The sequence below is a fragment of the Coregonus clupeaformis genome, chromosome 28 (genome assembly GCF_020615455.1).
Source record: "Coregonus clupeaformis isolate EN_2021a chromosome 28, ASM2061545v1, whole genome shotgun sequence".
NCBI lineage: Eukaryota > Metazoa > Chordata > Actinopteri > Salmoniformes > Salmonidae > Coregonus > Coregonus clupeaformis.
The window spans coordinates 32,804,647-32,826,934 of NC_059219.1; the positions used below are offsets into that span (position 1 = coordinate 32,804,647).

The following is a 22,288-nucleotide window of genomic DNA, read 5'->3' on the forward strand; positions in this document are numbered from 1 at the left end:
AAACTATTCAAACAATCATTTGCAGTATTTCTAACTAAAGATGACTATTTCAATGTGAATATTTTTTAACGTCTTGTGATGTTTTTGTGTGATTTCTTGTGAATCTGCAACACCAAACACTCGTGACCGCCGTTACTACGTCATCTGAACGCGACTCGTCTCCTAAACAATATGGCTGCGCCCATTTCTAGTCTCATGGAGCGCATAATATGAGTTCCGTCAACTTATAAAAACCTACGACCCGCTTCGGTGGACACCACATTTAAAGATGCATGTGGCAATACTATGAACATTAATGTCTTCGTCCTGAGAAAGGGTTTATCAGTCAACATGAGAGGCGCTACTCTCCTCAACATGATGAGGATAACCTCAAGAACGGAGCTTAGGTCATTTCCCTTGTGCAGAAATGTGTCAAACAACCCCCATCAGCATGGCTCACAGAACGGGACACAAACATCACCCGAGTCGAAAGACCAACTCCTGGAGAATGAGCCCACGGAGGAAGAACGGAGGCCCAAAAAGAAACCGAGCGAGTGTTCTGTGCTGCTCTTCCCCGGGCAGGGGAGTCAGTTCGTGGGTATGGGTCGCGGGCTTCTGAAATACGGAAACGTCAAGGACATGTTTGCCGTCGCGCAGAAGATACTGGGCTACGACTTGCTGTCTCTGTGCCTAGATGGACCAGAGGAGGAATTGATGAAGACAGTCCACTGTCAGCCCGCAGTGTTTGTCACATCACTGGCAGCTGTGGAGAGGCTGAACCACGAAAATCCAGCGGTAAGCCACATAGTAGTTGCATGTCTGTAGCCGCTCATGCGCCGATGCTGTCCCTCCATGTCTGTAGTGCTGTTTCATGTCAATGGCCCAATGATAATGAACTTGTGTGAGTTGCAAATTATTTCAATCGTTGCAAGTGTGCATTTAATGGCAAAGTGTAAATTAAATGTTTAACTATGCAGCCTATGACACACTGTTTTATACCAATAATATTATTGTATTTCTCTACAAACAAAACTCAACGCACATCTTGTCATCCTATGTGTCCTCATCCATCTCAAGGCCATTGAGAATTGTGTGGCTGCTGCAGGATTTAGTGTGGGAGAGTTTGCAGCCCTGGTGTTTTCTGGAGCCATGGATTTCGCAGAAGGTGAGCCTCAATACTCTATCCAATGCTGTGTTATACTTAATTATGAACAGACAGTGAATAATTCTAAGTCGCCATAGTTTTGTCTCTACCATCCTACAGCCCTGTATGCGGTGAAGGTGCGAGCGGAGGCCATGCAGAAAGCGTCAGAGCTGATCCCCAGCGGCATGCTGTCGGTAATGGGAAGGCCCCAGGCTAAGTACAAACATGCCTGTCTGCAGGCCAGGGAGCACTGCCTTAGCCTGGGCATCAAGGAACCCGTCTGCAGCGTGGCCAACTACCTTTTCCCCGACGGGAGAGTCATCGCCGGCCACAAAGAGGTAGTGGATGAATGGGGAGTTGTTCTTCTTTGACGTTGGATCACTCTCTTGGGCCACAACATCCTGGCATTACGTACCTCACGCTTATTTGAGATCAGAGTCAAGCAGGCTATAGACCTACTTCTCAGATATACCTAAATGGGTTAGGGGAAGGGGCGGAATCACAGACACAGTCACAGACACTTCCTCCCTCCCTCAGGCACTGGACTTCCTACAACAGAACTCGAGGAAACTTCACTTCCTGCGTGTGCGGCCGCTCCTGGTGAGTGGGGCCTTCCACACGGCGCTGATGGAGTCTGCCACCGAGCCCCTGAGAGACGTCCTCAGACAGGTGGAGGTACGTAACTTAATCAATCAGTCAATAATATATTTTCAGTTTCCAGTTGGTAAATGTACTGTGCAGCCAGGACGTTACAATATACAGCATACAATGTCTCCAGTCGTGTTGGTGAAGTATGGTGGAGTTTACAAGATTTGATTCCTAACATGGGCCACAGACAGATTGTCAATTCTGGTTAAAAACATTAATTTTCCCTCCATGAATGCCCAAATAAATTAAAGGGGTGGAAAAATCCTTTGCCAAACCCGTCTCTCTACCCATCCAAACTTAGGTGCGTCGGCCTGAGATCAACGTGTACTCCAACGTGGATGCCAAGCGCTACATGCATGAGGGCCACGTGCGCAGGCAGCTGGCCAAGCAGCTTGTGTCGCCAGTGAAGTGGGAGCAGACCCTCCATGAGGTGTTCGAGAGGACCCAGGGCCAGAGCTTCCCCCACACCTACGAGATGGGCCCCGGGAAGCAGCTGGGGGCCACGCTGCAGAAGTGCAACATGAAGGCCTACAAGAGTTACACACACGTGGACGTCACCGCCCACGATGACTGAGAGGAATATGGTCTGAGGAGTAAGACAGGACTCATGGATTTGTGAAGAGACTGGTATCAATACAGTACAGTCTACATGCTGTACAGTATACACCTGTTGAAAACCACCCAAAAGGAGTAAAACAGTACTAAGGGGATTTATAAAGACATTGACACACACACACATTACCTACAGTATACTTCCTTCAGTGTGACAGAAATGACTTTGTCCATATAAGCACATTCAAGTGACCTTGTACCAATTAATAAATATCTGGTATCTATGAGTCAAAAGTCAGTTTGGGTTTCTCTCAAGTTTAATTTTTTCTCAAGTCATTAAAAAATAATTTTCCAGCTTCCATTTAGTGGTGTAATAAAGCAACATAAAATAGTTGTGACAATGAAATGTCTATTAACCAGTAACAGGCCCAATCTTCATAGAAAAGACTGCAGACCAGCAACAGTCTTTAAAACATGCATTTGTTGATAAGACTATAAAAACTGCGATCCAGCACAATCAATCCAATTCAATAACACACACTGTTTTCTTTCTTTTTCTTAAATCAAAGTCTATAGTAAAAATTGTTTTAAAATCTCACTCAATTAGGAAATTGTCCAACACAAAACATTGTAGCTAGAAGTCCAGCTCACGGCCCCCTCAGTGCAACGGTTAGCCTTTCTACTCCTTCCACAATGCAGTGCAAATGGTTGCCGTGGCCACCAGTGCCACAGTGGCAAGCGTTGCTTTGGCCCAACCAGGGCAGTTAGCAGGTTGAATACTGGAAACCTGTGTAGGGGCAAGGGACAACACGAGTGGTAGTAAGAGACTTATCCCAAATCGACACTTAGCCCCTACCCCCAATGCACATGAGGAGACGTGAGAGAAGTATGCTAGTGGCTCTTACCCAGGTTACCCAAGCCTCTGCTCTCTGTGTAGCCGGACTATGGACAGCGGAGGCCAACCAGGCTTTGGCCACGCCAGGCAAACTCTTCACGTCCCAAAGCTGTCCTCGTATCCCCCTGACAATAAGTTACGTGAAATCTTTGATAACCATAATTAATGTTAATCATTTAAATATTTCTTATGTGCAAAATAAGCACTGATGTTTACTAGTTTGGCACAATACATCCTGGTCTTTGAGCCCTCTAACCTGTAGATGCTTCTAGTCAGAGCATGGGAAGGCCTTGTCACATGGAGAGTTTGTGGCACAGGCCACTGATTAGGGAGTCTCTCTGCCCATTCACGGTCCAGTCTGTCACCCATCTCTGCCAGCTGACGACCTACAGTCCGGGCAGCCCTGGCATGGATCCTATAGGACGGACGGACAGAAACGATGTTCATGAACCATTAGAAATGCATTCTTTATTCCTTGAGGTAATCAGTGATTGGGTAGCAAAGTGTCCACTTTCAAACATTTTGCTTTCACCCATAATGTCATATCAATGGAGGAAGAAATGAGGGATCCATTCGAATACTTCCTTTGAATGTCTATTATGACATAAGAGATAACATCAGCTAAAGATGTGTATGTGACCAATAAAATGTGATTTGATTTATAAGAGCGTTTTAGTAAAATGTAACTTTCTTATTTTGTATCGTCTGCGTAAACTGATCAGAGGTCAGGACTGGAGTGACGTGGCCTTTACCTGAGATTCACATCAGACAGGGTGACGTTGTCCACCTCACTAGGTCCAGCCCGGAGGGAAATGGCACAGCTTCGCTCGCTTCTGTGCGCCACCATTTTGTTTTCTGATAAAGAAAAGAGTTTGCAGCACACATGTTATGAGTTTCAGGGTGTTGCACTCCTAAATGATGTGGAATCCATGTCAGGACAACAGTTGTTTTTTCAGTGTGGTAACAGGTGAGTTAGTGCACCTAGCTGTATGTGTGACTATGGTCATAACAATTTTGATAACGCCCATAATTATCTACCTGTGTAAATATTGGGTCATGTTCCCAGAAGTGTGTTACCGGGGAGATTATTCAGGTCAGTACACACAAACTTTCCTCATTCTGAAAAGATTATGTCATCTTCAGGATTCACTGCACAGGATGGGCTCAATGAGGTTTCAACGTGCGTGTCTGTGCAATACATAATATTGATAAATAAACACGTGTGTGTGACCTACATTAATGCATGTCATGTCAGTTTTAACTAGGAATCTCGAGGGTTTAGTGCTCTGCTCACCTGTCCCTAAACTGTTCTGTCCCTCTGCTCACGTGCTGTTGGGAGAGGTAGTCGCAATGCAAATGGTGGATTTCCATTACTCAAATCAACCAAACGGCTACCATCACAAAATAATGGTTTCATTGTTTTGTCATCTCAAAATATACATTTGTTTTTGTAATATGACATAATGTCTTTACAAATGTAATGTCTCAAACCAATCCAATGAAAATATGGATTTGTCAATAGTCTTTGAAATAATTGGCTAATAAAAATAAATACAATAATGTAAAAGATATGTAATAAAGACACTTTGAATTATTTAACTATTAAATTAATAGTAATTGTATTTATAATAATAACATCATATATGCCTTAGCCCTTCAGTATGATCAAATCATAACAATTGGGGGAAAATATTATTTGTTGATGGCAATGTCTGATAGGGGTTTGTCAAAATAAGGTGATGTCATCCTCTTCACCAAACAAACCTAAGGTCGTTTTGAAGATCACACAAGCAATAAATACAGTACAATTTGCCCTATTTCAATTTAAAATATTTAAACAATGACAATGATCCTATCATTATTCATATTTTTTAATCGAGTTTCACAATGAGAAGAGCAGTACTGCAGTCAATTATTGTCTAAAATATTCCTTGTCTGACAACAAAGGAACAGGTGCATTGTAGAATAACAAACATTTCAAACTTACCTATTTTGTAGATTAAAGTAGACGCCGCCCTGTAACGCACATAATATGGACATTATAGTACAATATCCTAAATATAAAAATGTTTAGAATATTTCACAGTTGTAAAACAATGTCGTACTTACAGCAGCGTCCTTTAATCTTGTTGTTTTCAAGTAACTGCCACAATTATTATTTCAACAGCCACGCCTATGGTAGTTATACCAGGAAGATCCTTGAGGAGTGTGTTTCTCTCAACAACCACTAGAGGGTAACCGGTGGTGAAAAATATCCCTGCATGCAAAAAATGTAACGTGCATTTAGCGCCACCCTGTGGTGGAATGAACGTGAATTATTTGACAGTTCGACGCGTCGTCGGTTGCTAGGTTATTCACCCGGAAGAGCTGGGATGGGATCGATAAATCAAGATAAGAGATAACAAGCATTCACCCTTGCAGAAGACATGGATCAAGTCAATAAATTGAGGATTTATCCTTTATAATTTGCATTAAGCTCCTCTTGAAGGCGATTGAACCAGACATCACGATTGGATGAAAATCATTATCCTTTGCAGGTGTCTCAGGCAGGGTGGATCCAGCTAGCTGGGGCTGATGACCGGTTGTTTGACAAGAAGATTAGAAGATCGATTTCCAGGTAGCTAGCTAAAGCTGTTATTTGGTGTGGAAGGATACATGGATACCTAGCTATCTGATATAACAAGATTGTGTGCCATACTTTACAGTACACCAAAATGCTACCAAAATATAGTTGTGAATGTGATAGCACATGAATTCAGTGTTTTTGCGAGCTAGCAAATTGCAGGGGCTCATCATGGGCAAAACAATAGACTATTAGTTATACCTATGTTTATTACACGTGACAAGCTTATCTGTGCATGCATGTGTGTGTGTGCTTGTATTTGTGTGTGTTTCCGTGTGTGCGTGTGTGACTCTAGGAGGAACCATGGCTAATAAGGTGAAATGGGTGACTGACATTGAGAAATCCGTACTCATCAACAACTTTGAGAAGAGAGGATGGACTCAGGTCACAGAGAGCGAGGACTGGAACTTCTACTGGTAGGCTGTCATTGGAGCTATGTAGCTTTTTCTACGTGACAGTATGCTTATGAATGCCAGTGTAGCACAGACAGAGATCAGGGTCGTGTTCAGTGGGCACAAAACAGGAGAAGAATGTTTGAAACACACGTTACTACCTGGTCTTGTCCAATAACAACACTCATTTTCTTTTAAAAAACGTTTTCTTTTATTTGTGCCTACTGAACACAGCCCTGGACAACATAGAAAAAAAGTTGTTAAAAAAAGGATATTGGTTCAGGGGTAAAGTAGACAAATTGCTATGACGTGTAACTGTGAATAACAGATAATGTCATTGAGAAAAACAGAAATTCCTGATTAATCACAAAAATCCGATCCCTGACTGACTACCCACCCTGCGAAACTCCATCAGCCTTGGGGAAACCCTGTTTATGATCCGTTTACGTCTCACTATAGGATGAGTGTCCAGACCATCCGGAACGTGTTCAGTGTGGACACGGGTTACCGTCTCTCGGACGAGCAGATGGTCAACCACTTCCCCAACCACTACGAGCTAACCAGGAAGGACCTGATGATCAAGAACATCAAACGCTACCGCAAAGATATGGAGAAGGAGGGAAGCCCACTGGCCGAGAAAGACGAAAACGGGAAATACCTTTATTTAGGTAGCAGTTATGAGCTTTCCCACTGCTTACTTGCAGTATATGTAAATAAATGTGGATGTAAATTTCAATTGCACCTGCTGCAAGGGGCTCTGACTAGAAGTGTTAGTGCGTCCCTTTTTCAGGGTCTTGGGCTATAAGAGCTAAACTCACTCATCATTTTGTGCTGCTAAACAAATGTCATCAATACTGTACTTTCATATTTCTCTGTGTTTTCATACTCCCTCTCTGCCTCTCTGGTTGTGTCCCAGATTTTGTGCCGGTGACGTTCATGCTTCCGGCGGATTATAATCTGTTTGTGGAGGAGTTCCGTAAGAGTCCTTCCAGCACGTGGATAATGAAGCCGTGTGGGAAAGCTCAGGGAAAAGGCATCTTTCTTATCAACAAACTGTCCCAGATCAAGAAGTGGTCCAGAGACAGCCGCACCTCCACGTGAGTCAGTGCTGACACACACACACACACCTCTACTAACTACTGATAAAAAATGTCCTGTGTGTGGCTGCCAGAGGTGGGTCTTTGCTTGCATTTGCATTGTTCACAGTCAGTCTTAGGTCATACAGGTAGTATCACCCCACTACTCTTGAATCTGCTGTTCTCAACAGCATTGTCCGTAGATGAGTTGTCCATAGATAAATGACTGATGCTCTGTTTCCTTTGTTTTTGCTAGGTTTGTAGCGGCCTCTAGTGGCAAGGAGGCCTATGTCATCTCTCTGTACATCGACAACCCACTGCTGATCGGAGGCAAGAAGTTTGACCTACGTCTCTATGTGTTGGTTACCACCTATCGACCTCTCAAGTGTTACATGTAGGTTTATGATTAACCTAAAGTCTACAGCCCGGTTTCATTTCCCTCAAGGCCTACCCCTCTGAAATGACTGGATAGGTGATAGGTAATAGATAGATAATAACTTAATTGTCCCTTTACTAACAGAAACATAGACAGTCTGTTACATATAATGCAAATACAGTCATTATAAACAGTGCAGTATGCATATACTTAATGCAAATACAGTCATTATAAACAGTGCAGTATGCATATACATTCTCATAATTCTGTAAAATATTTATAAAGGATATTGCCACTGGGATAAATGATAACTTCAGGATTTGATCAGATCAGTATTTGACTATTTGGTCCATTTGGACCTTTGTGTTGCTTGCAGGTATAAACTGGGTTTCTGCAGGTTTTGCACAGTGAAGTACACCCCCAGCACTAGTGAACTGGACAACATGTTTGTGCACCTGACTAATGTGGCCATTCAGAGACATGGGGTAAGTGTGTGTGCGTGTGTTGTCAAGACAGACAACATATACACAACACACTAAATGGGCCTAAAACAGGCAGAAATGGCTCCTACATGAATACATGTGTTTATATGTATAGTTCTATGTGTGTACAATACATCTATACACGTTGCAGGATGACTATAACCACGTCCACGGTGGGAAGTGGACGGTCTGTAACCTGCGTCTGTACCTGGAGAGCACCAGGGGGAAGGAGGTGACCAGCCGACTGTTTGACCAGATCCACTGGATCATGGTGCAATCCCTAAAGGCTGTCGCAGTGAGTGGTCTCACCCAAACACACACACACATACTGAAACCAAAACATGTTCCCCATTTGATCCCCGCAGTGTTGCAGCTGCTCTGACCGCTAACCTCTTCTATTTTTCTGTCCTGTCCCACACATTCAACGCACAAACTTATTTTTTCCCTCTAAACACACACTCTGTCTCTCGTCACAGCCCGTCATGAACAATGATAAACATTGCTTTGAGTGTTATGGATATGACATCATCATCGATGACAAGCTGAAGCCATGGCTTATTGAGGTGAGGCGCCTAAGTGACTTAGCATGCCTTTACACACACACTGTAATTATGCAAAGTAAAAAAGTATCTTATTGTGAACATACTATAGTTTTACTCTCTAATTCTAGTTCCTACTAAGATGGCCTCGTGTCGAAATGATTTCTTTGTTCTGCATTGTTTGTGAAGTGAAACCAGTGCTGCGTTCCTTTCTCTGCAGTATCTACCAAGTTTAATGTCCTTAGGGTTGACTTTTCTCTCTCTCTGTGTGTGGGCGTTTGTACTGTATATGTGTGTATGTGTCTGAGGTGTGTGTGTGTGTTTGTGTCTGAGGTGTGTGTTTGTGTCTTAGGTGTGTGTTTGTGTCTGAGGTGTGTGTGTGTGTTTGTGTCTGAGGTGTGTGTGTGTTATGTGTGATTTGAAGGAGTCAGGCGCAGGAGGGTAAAACACGTAACCAGTCCAGTGGGCAAAACAGGCGCTCTGGAACAAACATGCACACAGGGAAAATACCCCGGCAATACAAAATACTGAGCTCAACCGAGCTACTAATCCTCACAATGAACAATCAATCACCCACAAGGACAAGGGGGCAGAGGGAACACTTAAACACGTACTAATGAGGGGAATATGAACCAGGTGTGTGTAATTGACAAGACAAGACAAATGGAATGATGATATATGAAGCAGCAGTGGCTAGAAGGCCGGTGACGACGAACGCCGAAGCCTGCCCGGACAAGAAGGGGAGGCAGCCTCGGCAGGAGTCGTGACAGACATGCACTGTCAACTGTGGGACCTTATATAAACAGGTGTGTGCCTTTCCAAATCATGTCCAATCAATTGAATTTACCACAGGTGGACTACAATCAAGTTGTAGAAAATCTGTGGAGGGAGCTGAAGGTTCGAGTTGCCAAACGTCAGGCTCGAAACCTTAATGACTTGGAGAAGATCTGCAAAGAGGAGTTGGACAAAATCCCTCCTGAGATGTGTGCAAACCTGGTGGCCAACTACAAGAAACGTCTGACCTCTGTGATTGCCAACAAGGGTTTTGCCACCAAGTACTAAGTCATGTTTTGCAGAGGGGTCAAATACTTATTTCCCTCATTAAAATGCAAATCAATTTATAACATTGTTGACATGCGTTTTTCTGGATTTTGTTGTTGTTATTCTGTCTCTCACTGTTCAAATAAACCTACCATTAAAATTATAGACTGATAATTTCTTTGTCAGTGGGCAAACGTACAAAATCAGCAGGGGATCAAATACTCTTTCCCTCACTGTAGGTTGGAGTCATTAAAACTCGTTTTTCAACCACTCCACAAATGTCTTGTTAACAAACAATACTTTTGGCAAGTTGGTTAGGACATCTACTTTGTGCATGACACAAGTCAGTTTTCCAACAATTGTTTACAGACAGATTATTTCACTTATAATTCACTGTATCACAATTCCAGTGGGTCAGAAGTTTACATGCACTAAGTTGACTGTGCCTTTAAACAGCTTGGAAAATTCCAGAAAATGATGTCTTGGCTTTAGAAGCTTCTGATAGGCTAATTGACATAATTTGAGTCAATTGGAGGTGAACCTGTGGATATATTTCAAGGCCTACTTTCAAACTCAGTGCCTCTTTGCTTGACATCATGGGAAAATCAAAAGAAATCAGCCAAGACCTCAGAAGAAAAATTGTAGACCACAAGTCTGGTTCATCCTTGGGAGCAATTTCCAAATGCCTGAAGGTACCACGTTCATCTGTACAAACAATAGTATGCAAGTATAAACACCATGGGACCACGCAGCCGTCATACCGCTCAGGAAGGAGACGCGTTCTGTCTCCTAGAGATGAACGTACTTTGGTGCGAAAAGTGCAAATCAATCCCAGAACAAGAGCAAAGGACCTTATGAATTAGCTGGAGGAAACAGGTACAAAAATATCTATATCCACAGTAAAACGAGTCCTATCGACATAACCTGAAAGGCCGCTCAGCAAGGAAGAAGCCACTGCTCCAAAACCGCCATAAAAAAGACAGACTATGGTTTGCAACTGCACATGGGGACAAAGATCGTACTTTTTGGAGAAATGTCCTCTGGTCTGATGAAACGAAACTAGAACTGTTTGGCCATAATGACCATCGTTATGTTTGGAGGAAAAAGGGGGATGCTTGCAAGCCGAAGAACACCATCCCAACCGTGAAGCATGGGGGTGGCAGCATCATGTTGTGGGGGTGCTTTGCTGCAGGAGGGACTGGTGCACTTATCAAAATAGATGGCATCATGAGGAAGGAAAAGTATGTGGATATATTGAAGCAACATCTCAAGACATCAGTCATGAAGTTAAAGCTTGGTCGCAAATGGGTCTTCCAAATGGACAATGACCCCAAGTATACTTACAAAGTTGTGGCAAAATGGCATAAGGACAAAAAAGTCAAGGCATTGGAGCAGCCATCACAAAGCCCTGACCTCAATCCTATATAAAATGTGTGGGTAGAACTGAAAAGCGTGTGCGAGCAAGGAGGCCTACAAACCTGACTGAGTTACACCAGCTGTGTCAGGAGGAATGGGCCACAATTCACCCAACTTATTGTAGGAAGCTTGTGGAAGGCTACCCGAAACGTTTGACCCAAGTTAAACAATTGAAAGGCAATGCTACCAAATACTAATTGAGTGTATGTAAACTTCTGACCCACTGCGAATGTGATGAAATAAATAAAAGCTGAAATAAATCATTCTCTCTACTATTATTCTGACATTTCACATTCCTTAAATAAAGTGGTGATCCTAACTGACCTCAGACAGGGAATTTTTACTAGGATTAAATGTCAGGAATTGTGAAAAACTGAGTTTAAATGTATTTGGCTAAACTTCCGACTTCAACTGTACGTAATGACTAATACTTATCCTGACCTGTGCTCTCTGCTGTGTGTCTGTTTGTCTATTCCCCGTCTGTCCTCCAGGTCAACGCCTCCCCGTCGCTCACCTCCAGCACGGCCAACGACCGGATCCTGAAGTACAATCTGATCAATGACACGCTCAACATCATCACACCCAACAGGGACATTCCCGACTGCCGCTGGAACCGCAGCCCACCCCGAGATGCCCTGGGCAACTACCAAGTCCTGTGAGTGACAGCCCCCTCCTCCTATCACAACACTCAAGGGAGAAAACGGGCCTGGGGCGTGTTCAGCAGGATGCAGCGTTTCGGAATGTTTAGATAGAAATATGCTATGTAGAACAAACATGCTTCTCTGACATGTGACATAAGGAATCAAGTCGGATCTAATCATGGCATTTCTATCTGCAACGTTCGACAACGTTTGGCTACTGAACGTGGCCCAGGGTAAAAATAAAAACTATTTAAAAATGTTCAAATACTTTGAGCGTTTGCTCTAGCCCCACTGGAGTGAGTGCCAGATGGGCGGGGAGTTTTGGGACTATTGGTCCATAAAACCAGGATTAACGGTTAGAGAAAATACCTCTAACCGTGAACTGATTTAGGATCAGTTGACCTGAAACAAGTCATCCACGATTCACTGCATAGCAGCTTCTAGTCATTGCTGCTAGCTATCTGAGTGATCAGAATGACAACACACAGCCTTTTACCTCAGAGTTGTGCACACATTTTTGTTGGGATGTTATCACTATATTGTCTTTATATTTCCTATATCTGGCATCCTTACTTTTTTGGAGAACACTTTGGGAAGGATCGTAGACCATTCCTCCATACATAATCCACAGGAGGTTGGTGGCACCTTAATTGGGGAGGATGGGCTCTTGGTAATGGCTGTAGCGGAATGAGTGAAATGGCATCAAATACATCAAACACATGGTTTCCATTTGCTCCGTTCCAGACATTATTATGAGCCATCCTCCCCTCAGCAGCCTCCACGGACAGAATCCTAACAGATCTTTGATATGCTTCGTCTGCGCTTATGGACTGCCCTCTTCAATTCAAACCACAGGTTTTCAATATGTTTCTAGTCCGGAGACTGAGATGGCCATTGCAAAATGTAGATTTTGGGGCCAATTAACCATTTCTTTGTGGATTTCTCTGCGGCCAAGTTTCAGCCTCCTGGAAGAGGCAACCAGGTTTTTGGCAAAAATATCCTGATACTGGGTAAAGTTCATGATGCCGTTGACTTTAACAAGGGTCCCAGGACCAGTGGAAGCAAAATAGTCCCATAAGATACACCACCATATTTTACAGTAGGGACAGGTTCTTTTCTGCTCATGCATTCTCATTTCGACGCCAAACCCACCACTGGTGTGCGTGGACAAAGAGCTCTATTTCTGCTCATCTTTATCAAGGGTGTCAATCATTTCGGACCCCACTGTAGCTATCCATAAACAATCGTGACAGAAGATATCACCAATCCTGGATCAAGCAGCGTGACGAGGAGAGAGGATGGACTTGGGAGGAGATGAGCGAGAGTCTGGCAAGAGGGATGGAGGCCATGATCACGGGGGAGAGACAATCCCCAAAAAATTTTTAGGGGGGGGGCTCACGCCGTGGACGACGAGGCAGCAGGAGGCCGCGATAGAGCGGTTCGGCTGTTTAGCAGAGGAGGCCACCAGATTAGGGGGGCCATTGGTTCAGAGGGAGCAGAAGGAAAGTGTAGAGGCACGGCGAGAGGAGCTGGTTAGGCAGCAGAAGGAGCGGGGGTTAATGAAGGAACCCAGTCCCACTCCTCGCACCAATCAAGTGGTGCGTGTCGCCAGTCCGGTCCGGCCCGTTCCTGCTTCCCGCACTAAGCCAGTGGTGTGTGTTCCCAGTACGGTTCGGCCCGTTCCTGCTCCTCGCATCAAGCCAGTGGTGCGCGTCGCCAGCCCGGTCCGGCCTGTTCCTGCCCCTCGCACCAAGCCAGTGGTGCGCGTCGCCAGCCCGGTCCGACCTGTTCCTGTCCCTCGCACCAAGTCAGTGGTGCGCGTCGCCAGCCCGGCCCGGCCTGTTCCTGCCCCTCGCACCAAGCCATTGGTGCGCGTCGCCAGCCCGGTCCGACCTGTGCCTGTCCCTCGCACCAAGCCAGTGGTGCGCGTCGCCGGCCCGGCCCGGCCTGTTCCTGCTCCCCGCACCAGGCCAGTGGTGCACGTCGCCAGTCTGGTACGGCCCGTTCCTGCTCCCCGCACTAAGCCAGTGGTGCGCGTCGTCAGCCCAGTCCGGCCCGTTCCTGCTCCCCGCACCAAGCCAGGGGTGCGCGTCATCAGCCAGGTTCGGCCCGTTCCTACTCCCCGCACCAAGCCAGCGGTGCGTGTGTCCAGTCCGGCACGGCCCGTGCCTGTTCCACCGGTGCCTGGTCGGCACCGGTCAGCTGCTCCACTCCGAGCCAGAGCAATCCGCTCCACCGGGGTCCAGTCCAGCTCCGGTCAGCGGCTCCACTCCGGAGCCAGAGCAGTCCGCTCCACCGGTGCCTGATCCAGCTCCGGTCAGCAGCTCCACTCCGGAGCCAGAGCAGTTCGATCCACCGTCGTCGGGTCCAGCTCCAGTCAGCGGTTCCAGACCAGACCAGGGGCGCAACAGGGAGGCGGATAATAGGTGGTGGTCACGCCCGGAGCCGGATCCGCCTCCGAGGCGGAATGCCCACCCGGCCCCTACCCTGTTATGTTTAGGTTGCACGGTCGGAGTCCGCACCTTTGTGGGGGGGTACTGTCACGCCCTGGCTCTGGGGACTCTTAAATGTTGAGCCAGGTTGTGTAGTTTCTATGTAGTGTTTTCTATGTTTAGTTTCTAGATCCTTTAGATCAGGGGTGTCAAACTCATTTTAGCTCAGGGGCCACATGGAGGAAAATCTATTCCCAAGTGGGCCAGACCGGAAAAATCATGGTATATTTAACTTAAAAACAACAACTTCAGATTGTTTTCTTTGTTTTAATACGATCAACATACAACATAAAGCTGGAGCCTGAGGACAGTGTGTCCAAAATAGTACAAGCACAACATCACTATTAATCATAAAACACGTCAAGTTTATTTGAAAATTCTAAAGAAAAAGAACACACAAACACACAATGCCTCAGTGATTAACAGAACTGTTTCACAGATCACAGAACTATATCAGGGTGTCATTTCTCAGGCAGAAATGTAGATAAAAATAATGAAATCCTGTTCCCCAAACAAGTGCAAGAACCACAGAGTCAAGAATAGGTTAAATATACAAATAAAATAAAATCAATTAAAAACAATAGCACATCAACATAAAAACATATAAACATAAAGCTGGAGCCTGAGGGCAGTGTCCAAAAGCACAACATCACTATTAATCATAAAACACCTCAAGTTATTTGAAAGTTCTGAGGACAAAGAACACACAAACACACAATGCCTCAGTGATTCACAGAAGTATATCACAGATCACAGAACTATATCAGGGTGTCATTTCTCAGGCAGAAATGTAGATAAAAATAATGAAATCCTGTTCCCCAAACAAGTGCAAGAACCACAGAGTCAAGAATAGGTTAAATATACAAATAAAATAAAATCAATTAAAAACAATAGCACATCAACATAAAAACATATAAACATAAATCTGAAAGCGTTGCTCAAACTCCCGTAACAGTCCAGTTATTTGATCTTTAAACCGCTTCATGTCTGCCACATGTTGGGTCGCGCACACATTTTTCAGACAGGGGAAGTGAGCTGCATCACCACCGGCAAGTTGCGTCTCCCACAATGACAGCTTCAACTTGAAAGAACGTATGCTGTCATAATACTGCGTGACAACGTTGTTGCGCCCTTGCAGCTGTTTGTTCAAGTTATTCAGGTGCTCTGTAACATCCACCATAAATGCAAGGTCCGGCATCCATTCTGCGGAATGAAATTCTAACACTGGTTTGCCCTTTTCTTCCATGAACTGTTCAATTTCTTCTCATAAATCAAAGAAACGCCTCAGCACAGCACCTCGGCTTAACCATCTTACCTCAGTGTGGTATGGCAGGCCATAGATGTGGTCTTTCTCTCTGAGAAGGCTGTCAAACTGACGGTGATTCAGGCTTCTGGATCGGATGAAATTAACAGTTTGGATGACCACCTTCATGACGTTATCCATCTTTAATGACTTGCAACACAAAGCCTCCTGGTGCAAAATACAGTGAAAAGTCAAAAAATCACGTCCTCCATTTGCAGATTGCACTTTCTCTCTGAACTTTGTCACAACGCCTGCTTTTTTCCCGATCATTGAGGGCGCACCATCTGTAGCCAGGCTGACAGCGCGGGACCAGTCCACTCCGACCCTGTCCAGCGCGCCGACGAGTGCGGTAAAAATATCAGCTGCTGTCGTTGTATCTGTCATCGGCACCAACTCCACGAACTCCTCGGTGACGGTCAATCAGTGGCGGCTGGTGAAAAATATTCTCGGTGGGGCTGTGCCATACTTTTTTTTTTCCTGTAACCATCGCGATATATTTTAACACAAACTGCAGGACAGCAGTGCTCAGTGAAACATTCAGTAATTATTTAATGCCAATATTAAAAAGTTGAGGCATTCTTACACAAAAACATATTACACAAACCCAAGCCTTTCATTTGCATTTAAAGTGAACTTTTCACCATTGGTAGTAAACAGGCAACGCAACAGGCATGCTGTCAGAACAGAGTGGAAAGTGGACAATAACATGAAATTATTATAAAGTTTATAGGAAATCTTACACTGTATAAAAGGATGTATAATATAGAAATGGATATCAAGTGGATGAACTCAAACCTTTGACTGGAAGAATAGCATACAGTATTTTATGATCATACTAAATGTGACTAATTGTTAATGTGCTCCAGAACTGGTGGACACCTGAATAATTATTACAAACTGTGTAGTACTTTCCTGCATTATTATCAACGTCTGATTGTGTCTTCTCTTTCCTTTTAAAATACTAAAACAAATATAATTGTGACGGCTCTATGATAATCACTCACTTTGATGACCAGACACATTTAGGCTTTTAAACTGTTGTAAGTGAACTATTCATCTTTCTAACAACATCTTTATCAGCCAATAGTAAATATAGTTATTTACCTGATTGTTAGCATGCTATCTGTGAACCTCTGGACAAGTGCTTTAATGAAGACAGGGTCGATGTTCCTCTTCTGCAGCTGGCTGAAAAGCATGTCCACATTTGGCATGATCTTGTGGAACAGTGCCAGGAAAAAACAGAAAGCCTCGTCTTCGAGCATCCTCACAAAGCCCCCCGCCTCTCTGACAGTCGGGGCATCAAAGTTCCCAGAGTCTCTGATGGTCTGGAAACACGTTAGGAGGTCATCCCTGTACTCGTACACAGTGTTTACAGCGCGACTGTGGAAGTTCCATCGTGTTGTAGAGGCTCTGGGGAGTCTATGCGCAACCACTTCGTCAAGCACGGTGGTTCGCTTGGGAGACCTGGAGAAGAAAGCAGAAAATCCTGCAAGGTCGGAAAAGAAAGTGCCGATCCTGGGGATGCGTGAAGTAGCCTGCTGCATGATGAGGTTCAGCTGATGTGCATAGCAGTGGACGTAGTGCGCATTTCGTACACATCCACTATTTTACGCTGCACTCGCCGGTGGCTCCCCTCATCACACTTGCTCCGTCGTAAGCCTGGGCAATAAGTTTGGCCTTTTGTCCATGTGAGAGTATGGTGCTGAGCCTCTCCAGCAGCGCTGTAGCGATGGTGTTGGCGGTTGCGTTCTCGATCAAAATGAACTCGAAAAACGCTCTTGGACGTTACTTTTAGCATCGATGTAGCGTATCACAAGCACCAACTGGCAGTGGGTGGAAACGTCAGTCGTCTCGGTCAGCTTGAATGGCGATAAAATCAGCACTCTTTACTTCCTCCAGGATGTAATCCTTAAGCACTGACAGCATACAGTCCAACAGCTCGTTCTGTATCGTCTTTGACGTGCCCTTAAAAACGGTAGCTGTCTTCAGGTGCTCCTCCAGCACACTGTCGAGGGAGGCAACAAAATCCACTAAGCCCCGGAAAATGCCGGGGTTGTCCGAGGAGTCAGTCTCCTCGTGCCCACGCAAGGCCAACTCAAAAGCCCCACAGAACTTCACACAATCGATAATTTTGGATAGAATGTGCCTGTTTTTATCCACCTCCTCATTGTGTTTCCTCACCGCAATCCTGTGGCCGTCATCCAGCTGCGTAGCAATGTTCACCCTTCCTAATACAGCTAGCTTTACAGAGTTGTCCATGTGTGCCCTGGTGTTCTCATGTTTCTTTACCTTCTCTGACAGGTGCTTCATATCCCTCACTCCGGTACCTGTCCATGCTGAATCTGACCCCGTGCGTTTTAAAAAGCAAGCACGGAAAGCAAAATAAAGCATTAGCATCAGTGCACCCAGCCAGCCAAGCCTTCCTGGTGTACCAGCTACGGGAGAAGCCGCGCATATACTGCTTCCCTTTCTCGCTAGCCTGCTGTCTGATTGAGAGGTCAGGTTGATCTGGGCCCAGCTCTTTCACCCGAACTTTCTCTGACAAAGTTCTCCTCTCAAACGGATCTTGGAGGAGAGATTTCACCGAGTTAGGGTTGGGTCTTGGAGGAGTAACGTTTGCACTCGCCATTGTCGTCTAGTAAAAATGGCGCCACTGGAGCCCGGTCCTTATTTTATCAGGGGCGAGCTTGGGGCGATAAAATAATCGCCCTCCTTGGATTCGATTTAAGATCGCTGATTGTCTACATTTTATGTCATACATTCATATCTTAAATTAGCAATTGGCTTAACTGCTACGTAGACCCGCCTCCTCGGGGCACTTTCTGTATCGCCCAGAGCTGACGAGGCGTTTGACAGGCAGAGGAAAGGTTGCGAATATGATTTTCTATCATATCTTACACATATTACTGTGTGCATTCCATATTTCAAACACACAAATATTGACATACTGATGTTTTTATTATTATTATTATTATTATTATTATTATTATTTTTTTTTTTTAAATAATTTTATTTAAGGGGGCGGCGCCCTAGCGCCCTCTATCGGCCAGCCGCCACTGCGGTCAATGTGTCATCAACTCCGCGGATGAAAAAATGGCCAGTTGTGCAACATCTGTAATGTCCGTGCTTTCATCAATTGCAACCGAAAACGCAATAAATGACTTTACTTTTTGCTTCAACTGGCTGTCCAAATCCACTGAAAGATCGGAAATCCTGTCTGCAACTGTGTTTCTTGTCAGGCTGATATTTGCAAAAGCCTGCCGCTTTTCAGGGCACACAATCTCCGCTGCCTTCATCATGCATGTTTTTACAAATTCACCCTCACTAAATGGTTTTGAAGCCACTGCGATTTCATTAGCAATGAGGTAGCTAGCTTTCACTGCAGCGTCACTGATGTCTCGGCTGTGAGTAAACACAGACTGCTGTTTCTTCAGACCCGCCAACAGTTCATTCACCTTCTCTTATCTCCGCTGTCCTTGAAAGTTGTCATATTTGTCGGCATGAAGACTCACATAGTGGCGACAAAGGTTATATTCTTTCAGCACTGCAACATGCTCTGAACACACCAAACATACAGCTTTCCCATTCAATTCCGTGATTAAATAGGATGACCATTTTTCTTGGAACACTCTGCACTCTGCGTCCACTTTTCTATTTTTTGACAGAGACATATTGGGGCAATGAGGGTGCCAAAGCACATAATGTTAAAAGTAGAAGCCGTAATAAATATCGCGGGCAAAACAAAGTAGCTCATTGGCTGCACGGGCTTGACCTACTTGCTCTGCCCCGGTATAAACAGTTTGCTTGCTTAACACAATTGCTATTGCGCCATCCAGTGGACGCAATTGGAACAGCAGTTTATTTTATTGAAAAATTGCAGCGCATTTTTATACTTAAAAAAAAAAAAAAAAAAAAAATCTTATTTTTTTTTCTTTTCTTAATCATCTCGCGGGCCGGATTAAACCCGTTTGCGGGCCTGATCCGGCCCGCGGGCCGTACGTTTGACACCCCTGGTTTAGATCTATGTTGGTCAGGGTGGTTCCCAATCAGAGGCAGCTGTAGCTCGTTGTCTCTGATTGGGGACCATACTTAGCTAGCCTGTTGGCACTAGTGGGTTGTGGGATCTTGTTCCGTGTAAGGTATGTTGTTTGTATGCTACCTTGGACTTCACGTTTCGTTTGTTGTTTTGTCGTGTGTTTAGCCGTAAATAAATATGAATGCATATCACGCTGCGCCTTGGTCCTTCTCGTCCGTAAACGATCGTGACAGTAGCTCTTACCAGTACTGTATCTTACACATAGCACCTTTTCTTCTAAGAGTGTATCTTGAACCTAAAACGGTTCTTCGGCTGTCACCATAGGATAACGTTTTGAAGAATCCTTTTTTGGTTCCAGGTACAACCCTTTTGAGTTCCATGTAAAACCCTTTCCACATAGGGTTCTACATGGAACCCAAACGAGTTTTACTTGGAACCAAAAAGGGTTCTAGCTGGAATCATAAACGGTTCTCCTATGGGGACAGCCAAATAACTCTTTTTTTCTAAGTGTACTCCCTCTCTCTATCCTCTGTCTCTTTCTCTCTCTTCCCTTCCCTCCCTGCCTCTCTCTATCTCTCCCTTCCTCAGGTACGACGAGGAGCAGGCGCTGAGTGAGAATGCAGAATGCGACCTACGGAGTCGCTCGGGTCAGTCGCTTGGGTCAAAGGGAACGGCGAAGGGGGGCACCGGGCCACGCCCAGCTGCCGCCACCTGGAAGTGAGGTGGCAATGTCCAACGCCTCACTGTCCCTTCACTGACCTCTCGTTGCTCTTCCTGTGTCATTCATGGGGGAAAGGGGGTCTGGGGCAAGGGACTACACAGACAGAGGGATGGAAGGATGGCAGGGAGGGAGAGGACCCAGTCAACTCTGAGGACCCTGCCATGCATCACAAGCAAGGACACGTGTGTGTTTTGCAGTCAGTAAAGAAGGGGTCCCACACACCCACGTTTAGCAGAAGCTCTGTATAATACACTAAATACTAGCATTTATCAACCTTTTATATAGCATTGGGAAGGGGACATTCTCAGAAGACTGTTAGAGGATTTCAATCAATGCACATGTTTGAATAATGTTTACATATATTGTTGTGGAATTGTTTTACTTTAATGTTTTTTATGTTTTCAAGCAGAATATTTACTAGGTTGAGACACATTGATGTGTGAAATTATTCGGTTCATGTCTGAAAACCGACAGGTTTCACCTCTTTATTTTGAAATGTATGACCCGAAAAAGCATTTGCTATTTGTTGATGGTATAAAACATAGTGTAACGGACAATGCTAACAACAAACGAAAGTAAGACTGGAAAGTGAGCTTTGAAGCATTTGCTTTTCAAGCCACTGGAGTAGGCTATAAAGTGTATAAAGATACAGTTTGCATAGGACAGTCAATGTATTGGAAGTACTTTTACAGTATGCATAGGACAGTCAATGTATTGGAAGTACTTTTACAAAATTGAGAGACTTGTTCAATGTTTGGTTGTACGACTTTACATTTGAGTTGTTACTCATAAGTTAAACTTTGGGATAAAGCAATGCCTTTACAGTTAAATATCTGGATATAAAGTGATGAGGTCAACTCTTCAAACGTTAAATGACCATTAATTTTGTGTTGTTGACAACATTGCCATGCCAACATGTTTTCCTGTGGTGTGACCTTGGAGGGGTGACCTCGAAACCAGGGTTGCGTCCCAAAGGGCACCCTATTACCTATGGGCCATGGTCAGAAGTAGTGCACTATATAGGGAATAGGGTGCCATTTGAGACACACACCAGCACACCCCTGGTCTGCCTGTGTGTTTAAGATAATCCCATTCTGGGCACAGTGTGTGGTCACCTCCAGCAGTTGGCATACAAGAGACTAAAGCTGAAGTGGCTACTGAGCTACCACAGACTGAACCATTCTGAAAGTGTGTATGCTGTAAGAAAGTGAATATGATGTGAACATGATGTAATAACCCATAGAGTATCTTTATTCATTTCTTATATACAGTACCATACATCCCACCTCACTGTGGTCCCCCAGAGTTGTTAAAGGGATGGTTCACCCAAAGGAAACCAATATGTAATTTTGTAATTTGGGTGAATTAACCATTTAACAGTCACCATTAGGTTTAATGATGTGGGCTTTTTTGTATAGAAGACTGAACCATGGTTTATATATAGTAATATGGTGCTGCTGCCTTTGTCTTAAAGATGGTTTTAGTACACAATGAAATATACACGGTTACATTAAAATAATAACGTATTTTGATGTACTTTTGACGCTATTTGGTTATGCATTTCATGTCATTCTTTTACCCTCATTCTTTGTTGCATACAGGGAGCTGCAATTTTTTTTTATACATTTACTGAATGCTATACGTCATGAAATATAGGAATTATAACATGCAATGTTTTGGGTTTTTAAATGCATTAATACTTCCTGGTGGCTCAAATGTCTCTGCATGTAATAAATCCAATTAAACAATGGGGGATTTGTCTAAATCTCTATTTTTAGGGGTCACCTGTGTGCATTAGACAGATTCCCACACTATAATATAATAATAATATGCCATTTAGCAGACGCTTTTATCCAAAGCGACTTACAGTCATGTGTGCATACATTTTTACGAATGGGTGGTCCCGGGGATCGAACCCACTACCCTGGCATT

General features: G+C 44.4%; 2 protein-coding genes across 2 annotated transcripts; both read left to right on the forward strand.

Moving 5' to 3' along the window:
• The first annotated feature begins 130 nt into the window (after window positions 1–130).
• Window positions 131–2,621, forward strand: LOC121543442 (malonyl-CoA-acyl carrier protein transacylase, mitochondrial-like). Its single transcript, XM_041853320.2, has 5 exons — window positions 131–774; window positions 1,057–1,144; window positions 1,244–1,461; window positions 1,661–1,798; window positions 2,073–2,621. Exons 1-5 carry the CDS (start codon window positions 286–288, stop codon window positions 2,343–2,345), a joined length of 1,206 nt encoding a protein of 401 aa, XP_041709254.2. The 5' UTR covers window positions 131–285; the 3' UTR covers window positions 2,346–2,621.
• Window positions 2,622–5,561: 2,940 nt separating this feature from the next.
• On the forward strand, window positions 5,562–22,106 carry LOC121543441 (probable tubulin polyglutamylase TTLL1). The gene is made up of 10 exons (XM_041853318.2): window positions 5,562–5,835; window positions 6,137–6,257; window positions 6,693–6,901; window positions 7,150–7,330; window positions 7,566–7,703; window positions 8,062–8,170; window positions 8,319–8,462; window positions 8,644–8,730; window positions 11,655–11,818; window positions 20,224–22,106. The coding sequence occupies exons 1-10, from the start codon at window positions 5,793–5,795 to the stop codon at window positions 20,354–20,356; spliced, it is 1,329 nt and encodes a 442-aa protein (XP_041709252.2). The 5' UTR covers window positions 5,562–5,792; the 3' UTR covers window positions 20,357–22,106.
• Window positions 22,107–22,288: the final 182 nt, after the last annotated feature.

Coding starts and splice junctions, on each gene's coding strand:
- LOC121543441 (XM_041853318.2), top strand. CDS start 5,793: ATGACCGGTTGTTTGACAAGAAGATTAGAAGATCGATTTCCAG. Junction 7,704..8,061: donor CGACCTCTCAAGTGTTACAT/GTAGGTTTATGA, acceptor TGTTGCTTGCAG/GTATAAACTGGGTTTCTGCA. Junction 8,731..11,654: donor TGAAGCCATGGCTTATTGAG/GTGAGGCGCCTA, acceptor TCTGTCCTCCAG/GTCAACGCCTCCCCGTCGCT.
- LOC121543442 (XM_041853320.2), top strand. CDS start 286: ATGAACATTAATGTCTTCGTCCTGAGAAAGGGTTTATCAGTCAACATG. Junction 1,145..1,243: donor AGCCATGGATTTCGCAGAAG/GTGAGCCTCAAT, acceptor ACCATCCTACAG/CCCTGTATGCGGTGAAGGTG. Junction 1,799..2,072: donor ACGTCCTCAGACAGGTGGAG/GTACGTAACTTA, acceptor ATCCAAACTTAG/GTGCGTCGGCCTGAGATCAA.